Here is a 9921-nt window from a genome sequence, read left to right on the forward strand (position 1 = left end):
TGGGACTGGGCTGCCCCAGGCCTCCTTTTCTTCCCACCCTCTGCAGAGGAGGGGCTGCTCATGCAAATGTGTTTCCACCCAGGGACTGCCCAGCCTCCCCCTGAGCCCTGGGGATGCAGCTCAGCTCACTCTGCAGACTGACCAGGAGGAAGGTTTGCTTTTCTTTTTCCAAGGCCCTGGGAGGAAGCACCTGTTGAGACCATACACAGGTCCCTGCTCAGCGAGCTCTTCCAGGCCAGAGGGGACACAGCTGCTGAGTCCCCATCAGTGAACACAGGGCCCCGCTCCCAGGCCCGGATTTCTTTGAGTGAATGGTCTTTACTGAGCAGCCATGTAGCAAAAACAGGGCAGCCCCACAGCATCCAACACTGGTCCCAGCACAGGCACTTTCCCACGGCTCAGAGACCTCAGAACCCCGCTGGTCTCCGCAGCTCTCCAGTCACTGTCTGTATTCACATATCCATAGTCTGATTCCTAGACACTGCTTCTCTCATCCTATTCATTATTACTGTGATTTCTCACTCCCAGAAGCAGTCTTGGTGTGTGGGATGTGTAGACCTGTACATACATAACTTTTAAAGGTGTCAGCACCCCAAAAGGGCATTTTAGAAAAATCTATTTGCCGCATGTGCCATCAGAGTGGGCATCATGGAAAATGGGTCAGCTAAGGAGCCAGGTTGAAGGGCAGCTAGGGGCTGTTCAAAAAGACAGTGAATAATGAAAATTTTCCGGGAAAAATAAAGGATCCAAAACACATTAAAGGCAGCAATTCAGCAAAAGTCATATTTACAACTGTTTCCTACATTTTATAAAGATTTGACTCAATTTTGTGGTACAGGAAAACTAATAGATTTGCTAGACTTACCTTTGCCAGTGACCAGTGTGACATATTACACTATTTTATGAAATTAGCCGTTATCTCCCTAAGTAAAACATCATTTTCTGCACAGTGGTGTCATATTTTTTGGTCAAGAAATTGTTCTAGCTGTTATACAAATTGTATTGTGATATTACCACTTATATTTTTTTACTAGGTGTTTTCGGTTAATTAGAAAGATCAGTATGTATTTTACCCACAAAGTTCTCTTGCAAATGAGTTGAGGAGACAAAGGCAGAGACCACCACTTCTCAGTGTAGCCACGTCTACTCTTGTGCTAACTGTGCAAATGACCCTGGAATTCTAGACTCACAAGGTGTTTAGTGAATAATCTAGAATCAGGATCAGTCACTTTTCTCAGACACTCTCTCCTCAAGGCATTTGGAGACATCCCTCTCATTCAGATGGGGCAGGCAGGGCACTCCCTGGCTAAAGACCCTTAAGTAACTCCTCATTGTTATTATAAAACCTGAACCCTGAGGTCTCAGCCCCCTGCCCTTCACACTGTGGCCCCTGCACACCCCCACAGCCCAACTCACAGCCCCTGCCCTTGCTTTTAGGGCTCCAGACTCACTCACTTGTCTTTCCTGGGAAAACCTGAGCTGTCTTTTCCACATTCGCCACATCAGCTTCTCCTCTGCCTGCTGGAGAAGATGGGCTCCTACTTGAAGTCACAGTGTAAGCTTACATTTTGTCCACATTGTACACCTGTTAAAAGCAGAACATAAACATCTCATCACAAGCAAGGATAATTTCAATACTGGTTAGCACGGAAACTTTTGAGTCATACAAATATACAGAGAATTTTCTAACGAATTGTTTGTGCCCATGAGCCAACTTTGACCATCATCAATGTAGTTCATCTTGTTTAATTTTTCAACCCATTTTACCCATCCACTTACTCCCTCGCTGGATGATTTTTCCAACAGATCAATGAAGCAGTATCATATCATTGGTAAATAAATTAACAAATATATACATTTGAAGTGTTCTGTAATTCTTGTACATTAAAGCAACAGATTCCAAGGACTCTCACATTAATAGATTTGTCTTTTATTCCTTTATGTTTAAAATTAATTTATTGTAATAATTGGGAGACTGAAGGAAGTGCAATGAATGCTACGATTTGCAGATGCAGGACTCACAGCATTACATATTGGATTAGAATAAAGTACAGATGGGCACCTACATTCATAATTATTTAATGGCTTTACCCACTCCTCCAAGTGCAGAAATATCTCTTCTGTGGACACAGAGCTCATAAACCCATCATTCTTCCTTCAAGAATTTCCCCATCAAAGTCTATTATGGGACTTGGGACTGATGAGTTTAATGTTTGAATTGCATTGATCGTATGGTTGATAGAAAGCTCTGTAATTAACTTTGTGTTGAAGGATATCTAATGTAAAACTTCTTAGGTATATAAATATTGCTAGATATTTTCCCAACTCACCCATGTTCTGCAGTTTATTTGCTCTTGAGAGATTTTGTCCCCAGAATTTGCTTCATCATCTACTTACTTCCTGTGGTTTTTTAAGCAGGACTGGGAAAGCCCATCACGCCCTCTCCACTTTCTCCACATGAACCCATGGGATCTAGCATATGTGGATCCATGGGAATCAGACCATAAATGAGTGAACAGATGCTGTGATTGGCAGCTGCAGAGACCAGCTGAGCTCTCAAGTCTCTGGGCCATGGGAGGTATGTGTGATATCTATGTATTTGCATATCCATATCCTTCTCCTGATAACGAAATCCAAAGACAAAACTTCATACTTAATATCTTCTTTTGAATGAACTTGGAATTTCAGACACAAAATATCCAGAATTTTTTTAAAAATTATTATATTGATCTCAGATCTGTACGTCTTTTGGGGATTCCAGTATAGGAGAACTCACATATTTAACAAACATGTATTGAGTCTGTCCTTAGTGCCAGGCAGTGTTTTGGGCTCTGTAGCTACAGCAATGACAAGACAGAAAACAAGAGCAAGAATAAACAATCACATGGAGGTTGGATCTCAGCAGGGGAAAACTTTGCATAGAGTCACTAATTGTAAAGAAACATTTTCATGTGGCTGACCCCACCCTGACAAGTTCATCACTCTAGGGATCTGAAGCCCATTGCTGACAGCTGAGAGACACGCATTTCTATAATTCTGAAGAATGGATTGACTTGTTCAAAAGTTGATGATGTTATTTCAATACATGTGTTATATATAATCCTGCTTCAACAGAATGAGCTCAATCTCCTTGGCCTCACAAATGGCTGGGGTCTTACTGTAGGGCAGAAATAAAACAGAACCTTCTCATCACCCAGAAGAATTCCTAAGGGGAACCAGACAACTGAGTATGAGGAGGGAACTTCAATATCAGATAACCTCCCTACTGCTCTGTTTGTGATGGAGACAGAGCAGCAGACACCACAGGCCCGGAAGCCTGCCCTGGGAAGGAGGCAGGGATGAAAGGAGGTAAAGAGAAGGGTGAATAAAAATGCCTGGGAGGGGCCTGGACAAACTGCAAATTAGCGTACCCTCAAATCATGTGTAAAACCAAAAAAAAAAAGCACAAAGGTTTGATCACCTTTGCGGAAATATTGAGAACAAAAATGAAAGAATGCATCCCAATGAAGAAACGTACTGATTTTGATTGTTTGAGATGAGATAGCTGGGAAGTGAATTTGGTGGTTTTTAATAGTTTTATTTTATATAATAGGCATGTATTGCTTTGAAAGTAACTCAATAAAACAAACTTTGGTAATATACAAAACGAATAGTTTCTTCCCTTTGCTCTTAGCTCAGAAAGCCCATACTTTGAAGATGCTTCTTTCTGGAGGAAATCCATTTAGACTCAGCCTTTAGATCTGATCCAGCTGTTAAGGTTCTTTTTGGAATGTAAATTAACTCTTCTTTATTTTTTTTCTAGATCCAGTTACTCCCAAATCATTCTTACATTTCCTACTCTTCAGGGCTTAAGCGGAAATAGGAATCAATTCAAATCCTTCCCTTCCCCTTTCTATGGCTGGTCCACATGGAAGCTGCCATGAGAGCTGGCGTGTCTGATCATGTGATCTCCACATCACAAGGGCCTCGGGAGGTTTATGTCTTGGTTCCTCTTATGAGTCTGTCACTGTGCTAAGCACCACTATAGTGCAGCAAGCAGTAATACTCAGCCTCATCCTCAGACTGCGCACCTGACAGTGTCAGGGCAGCTTTACCCCCAACGAGGGAGCCTGAGAACCGGGCAGGGGTCCAGGAGAGCTTGTTGCTTGTATCATAAATCAGTGTTCTAGGGGCTTGGCCAGGCTTCTGCTGGAACCAGTAGGGATAATGACTCCCAGTGACTGCTCCAGCACTGGAGCCACAAGTGAGAGTGACTGTCCCTCCTGGGGACACAGTCAGTGAGGGCTCCTGAGTCACTACAGCCTGAGAATCGGACCCTGAAACAAAAAAACAGACACATGTTAGAAATTAGAAAGGGAGACACAAGGATCCTTCCAAAGGCTGGTATTTGAAATTTCTCTTAACCTGGGCAGCAAGTGAGGAGGAACTGGAGGAGGAGCAGAGTCCAGGCCATGGTGCTGATATTGGAACGGATCTCTGGCTCCAGAGCTGGGGCTGGATTCTGATGGCTCTTTATCTCCTATTGAGCTCTCCACAGGGAGGGGGTGTGTTGTGTGCTACTTTATGCAAATCTTTACTGCCTTTACCACCACCTAGATCCACAGCCCTGAGAGCAGCTACCCTATAAGGGGCCAGCCCAGGGTGGCTGTGTGCTGTGGATTTGCCCTGTGGGAGGAAGCAGCTGCTCTAACGTTTACATGAGTCAGTGAGCAACTGTGCAGGGTTCATTCAGTTTGAACCTCTTAAGCTTCTTATAATCCAAGAGACCCCGACCGCCCCCTAGTGGCTTTCCTGGACTGAGAATGCGTGGTCTTTCACTTGTTTAGCAAATTAATTTTTATCTTTGGACATCGCCACAATATTTCCGAGGCTAATTCACACCCACTACTTGTCTATTCTTTGCTCATTCCCATTTGTACTACTTTCTCTTGCTGTAGCTGAAATCCTGCCCCCGTGACTGTAATTCGATTTTAGTGCTACATGGTGTTCATTATTATCCGAATGGTTTGAATGACTAAATAATTGTTTTAATGACCTACTGACTCTTTGAAACTATTTGTGTGGAGCCTCATATTGGATAAACAGCTCGTTTAAGTGAGAATTTTTTAAATAATTTACTTTAGAGAATTTTTAAAAAGAAAATGACCAAAGGTTAAAGGTTGAAGTTTCATTATCAATTCAGTGGAAACTCAAGTGAACCATGAGGATGATCATCAAGGTCTACATAACAACCCCACTCTCACCCACCCCATCACTCAAAAATTTTCTGGACACCAAGCCTGGGTGAGCTTTGCTGGGTGGCGATGCTTCCTACATAGAATCACACATTGTTGCCAGCAGAATGCAGCATCGTCTATTACTCCACTGGGAGAGGACAACTGGATGCTTGTGCTTGGAATTCTCCTGAACTCTGCTCATGTGCCTCTTCCCTTGAATTATTTTAATCTGTATTATTTCACTGTAGAAAAAATCATATTAATGAATGTCACAGTTTTCAGTGAGTTATGTGAGTCCTTCCAGGGAATCATAAGAAGCGAAGGGCTGTGGTTAGCCCTTATCTTACAATCAGCTTCAGAATTGAGAGTGCTCTTGGGAATCTTCAGTCCTCCCAGGTTCCAATCTCACATTATTCCTTTTTTTTAACTTCAAAACAAATTTTATTTAGGAAGAGTTTTTCATTTTGTTAATGATGCAAGCAAACTTCTTTCACAATTACACTTCTAGAAATCTAATAGTTTCAGAGATCTAAGTCTTCAAAGGTATGTTTTAAAATTAATAACAAAACCAAACCCATACCAAAAGGACATCACTTTTTGGTTTGGAAGGGACAGTCATTGATTTCAGGTGTTCTCAGAAACGGGCTCACCACTTCCTTGGAAAATAGATAGCACGGAATCACTGCCCACAGATGGAAATGTCTTTAAATATGTTAGTTATTTGGACAAGATTATTCACTCCTTAGAAAATACAGTAAGATAAAAAGTGCCAGCTGGCAAGGTATGCAGTCCAGAGGGATTACAAGATGTTGGGATCAGCAGCTGTTGGCTTATCGCACAGAATATAAGAGCAGGAAGTGGAAGTGGAAGAAGAATGATGATGAGCAGGGCATCTCTCACAGTCTTATTCAGCCTTTTAACTTGCTAAGTGGATAGGCTATATTCTGTAGAATCTTTGAGAGAACATTTGAGATAGTTCAAAAACAACAACAAAAGCCATCTAGTGTTATTCCCCAGAAATCCATATTTGAGAAGAAAGAGGGAACTATTCAGGGTTCCCATGGAGGACTGTGCCTCCCATCCACTTCTGTCTCCCGGAGATAGACATCAGCCAGAGTGTCCTCTACCACAGCATCCAAGCCCATGTCACTAATAGGGGAGTAAGTGAGATCATTTCAAGGACACTTGCAGGACAGTCCAAAGTTAATGCAAACCATGCAACTGTTTTCCCAGGAGACAGCTGGAAACCAACCCCCTCAAAAATATCTTTTTAAACAACATCTTAATTGACACCATTTTTATAAATTATTATTTTACTGTGCAGAATCTGTTTTAGGCTCTTCTGTGCTTTAGCCAAAAAGTCCTTTTTCTCAAAATACAAATAATTCTTGAACTTTTCAAAGTCTTATCTTTGTAAGTATCAGACAATAACTTGGCTGTCTCTGTGTTTTCAGGAAGATTAATATAAAATCCCAGGACCTGTCCTCGTCCATAGCTAGAAGAGTATTATTTGCCAGCGGACTGGTGGAACTTGGTTCCTTTTTGCTCTGCCAAGAATAGTTAAAATTATCATAACCTAAGGGAGATTGATGGTTACCTTAGGGCTGAAACCAACCCCATTGGCAGTGGTGTCTGGTGACAACTCATCCTTGGTGATTTCAAAGTACCAGGTCCCTTTCCATACCCCATGAGAGGCCTGCATCCTAGAGTAGCCCTTCTTCCCAACTGCAGTCAGCCAGCTGGCCATTGGAAATCTTTATCTGGGGAGCTTAATCATGTTAGGCTAACAAAACCTGTTCACAGAAGCAGGCTCTGTAGAGGTCTCCAGGAATAAGTTCTCCTGCCTGGAAGTCTTCAACCTTCTGAGGACCAAGGGTGTGTGGATCAGGCTCAGTCAGAATATACCAGTAGCCATCTTTGTTAAGTGGGTGTTTTAAAAGGTGTAAGGGGCAAGGCACTGAGCAGAAAACAAAGGGTCCTTCTGGGCCTTCTTGGTGTTCTCTGAGATTTCATCCTGCTGTTTGCACTGAGTGTCTCTTCCTCTTTTCTGCTGCTTCCTGTTCAGTTCCCCCATTCAGATTCCCACTCATAGACAGGGCACTCCTTTGCTTTTGGTTGTCATAAACAGGATCAGTTTTACCAAGGTCCTGATCCAAAAGTCCACATCTTGGGCGATCTTCTTTCAGGTCTTTACTCCTTGGATCCAGGTGTTTCTTTACCAAGAATAAATCTCTTTCTTTACTCATTGTTTTAACAATGTTATTCAGCCTAGTCATTTCCCCAGGTGTCTAAATGGTCATCACGCACTCCCAGTATTTATCAAGAAATGGTGTAATATTCGTCTTGTGTTGTGGACTGCCATGCCAGGTTGACCAAAGCACTAAAGGACATTTCCTTCATGTTTGCTTGCTTCTGGATGAAATATGCCGCTATCATGACGTACATTGCAATGAAAACTGTAGTTGGTCATGAAAGGTAGACAGGATGACTTATCTTTGCCAGATATGTCAACTATGAACCATTTTCATAGGATAGCAGATGCCCCTCTCCAGCTTGAGAGGCTGCTACCACTACTGTCAGCTTCATCTCCCTTTCTTTGGTCCTTGTTGCACTAGTGGCTGCTCCTGGACTGGGTCAGGCACCCACCGCTACCATCATGGCCACTCCCAGACTTTCTCATGTTATTTTGTGTCACCTGCAATGAGGCACCTTCAACTCTATTTGTCTGTTAGGGTGCTGTGGGGCTGGCACAGAAGGAAGGGTGTCGTGGACACTCTCCTAGTCCTCTATATTTTTATTGCTCTTGGAAGTAGAGAAACTGCTTCAAATATTAATCTTTTTCTTTTTGACTGTGGTAAATTATTCAAACACAAAATACATTATTTTAACCACCTTCAAGCATATGCTTCAGTGTCATTAAGTAAAGTAATATTGTTGTACAACCACAATCCCACCATTCATCTCCAGGAATTTTTCATCTTCCCAAACCAAAACTTCATACCTGGAAAACATCATTCCACTTCTTGTCTCTATGGATTTCACTACACTAGATACCCCATATAAGGGCAAGCAAACAACTTTTGTCCTTTTGAAACCAGCTTATTTCTGCTGGCATCATGTCTTCAGGGTTTATCTATGCCATCTCATGGGTCAGAACTTTCTGTTTAAGGCTGAATAATATTCCCCAGTGTGTGTATACTATATCTTGTTTATCCAATAGATGACACTTGGGCTGCCTCCACCTTTTAGCTATTGTGAATGATGCTGCTATGAACAAGGGTGTGCAATTTTCTCTTTGAGATCCTGCTTTCAATTCTTTGAGGCACATGCGCAGAAGTGAACATTCTGATAAAATGGTAATTCTGTGTTTAGTTTTCTGAGGAACTATCATCCAGGCCACCACAGTGGATGCATTATTTTATGGTCCCTCCAGCAATGCATAACAGTTACAATTTCTATACATCTTTGCTAGAACTTGTTATTTTCTATTATTTTGGTAAAGCCATCCTAATGGGTGTGGGTCTTAATTTTGTTTTGGGTTGTTTCCTGTTTGCGTAAGTATTGAAATGTAAGAGATTTATTTTCTTTCTTTCTTTCTTTCTCTTTCTTTTCTTTCTTTCTTTCTTTCTTTCTTTCGTTTCTTTGTTTCTTTCTTTCTTTCTTTTCTTTCCTCTCTCTCTCTTTCTCCTTTCTTCTTCCTTACTTTCTCTCTCTTTCTCTCTCTCTCTCTTTGTAGAAACAGGGTTTTGCTTTGTTGCCCAAGCTGTTCTTGAACTCTTGACCTCAATCTATCCTCCCATCTCAGTTTCTCAAAATTCTGGGACTACAGGCGGGAGTCACCATGCCCAGCCATGATATGTTTTTACATGGTGATTTTTTTTTATTCTAAAACATTACTGAATACGTTTAATCATTCTGACAAAGTTTGTGTGTGTGTGTGTGTGTGTGTGTGTGTGTGTCTTTTAAGGGTATTCTATATAGACATTAAGTCAAATGAAAACAGAGATAATTTTACTTTTTATTTCTAATTTTTATTCTGTGTATTTCTTTCTCTTGCCTAATTGCTCCAGCTAGGTCATCCAATACTGTTTTGAATAGAAGTGGTGAAAATGTGCATTGTTGCTTTGCTGCTGATAGATATAGCAAAAACATACCTTTGGTCTTTCAGATTGAATATGATGTTAGTTGTAGGATTTTCATAGATGGCCTTTACTATGTTGACGTAGTTTCCTTCTGTTCATAGTTTCTTGAGTGTTTTTACCATGAAAGGGTGTGGAGTTTTGTGAAATGATTTTCTGTAGCCTTAGTCTTACTGCTTTGCATCTGGAAGAGCAACTCTGCTCCACACTCACTCATACCCCCTAAACTATATGCCTGTTGTTAGAGAGGAATAAATACCTTGTGTTCTCCAGGGCCCAGGGGGCTAGTCCGCCAGACCCACAGTACTGGTCACCTGTGTGAGTGGATTGGGGAGCAGAAGAGGCCCTCATGGGTATACCTGTGGACTCTGCTGAAAGCCATAGTAGCTATAGATGTAGACCTCTCTGTAGATGTTGACTGGGATGGAGCTATCCCTGCCACCCTGGACTCAGACATGGGCAAGGAGTCCAGGGAAAACAGAAGCATGGACCAGAATCAGAAGCAATAAGGTGAGGGGACTAGGCTCAAGGGGACTAGGCTCGGGCCCCTGTGAGTAGTTTGGGGT

At 42.0% G+C, this 9921-nt stretch overlaps 1 pseudogene and 1 gene segment (V, D, J or C); both read right to left on the minus strand.

Annotated features, from left to right (window-relative positions):
* Positions 1 to 4011: 4011 nt before the first annotated feature.
* Positions 4012 to 4490, minus strand: LOC105546119. The segment is given in 2 exon segments: positions 4012 to 4316; positions 4405 to 4490. Coding segments are annotated over 2 exon segments (354 nt in total).
* A 1775-nt stretch (positions 4491 to 6265) lies between these two features.
* LOC105546088 lies at positions 6266 to 7698 on the minus strand (annotated as a pseudogene).
* Positions 7699 to 9921: the final 2223 nt, after the last annotated feature.

Source organism: Mandrillus leucophaeus, unplaced genomic scaffold (genome assembly GCF_000951045.1).
Source record: "Mandrillus leucophaeus isolate KB7577 unplaced genomic scaffold, Mleu.le_1.0 Scaffold349, whole genome shotgun sequence".
Taxonomy (NCBI): Eukaryota; Metazoa; Chordata; class Mammalia; order Primates; family Cercopithecidae; genus Mandrillus; species Mandrillus leucophaeus.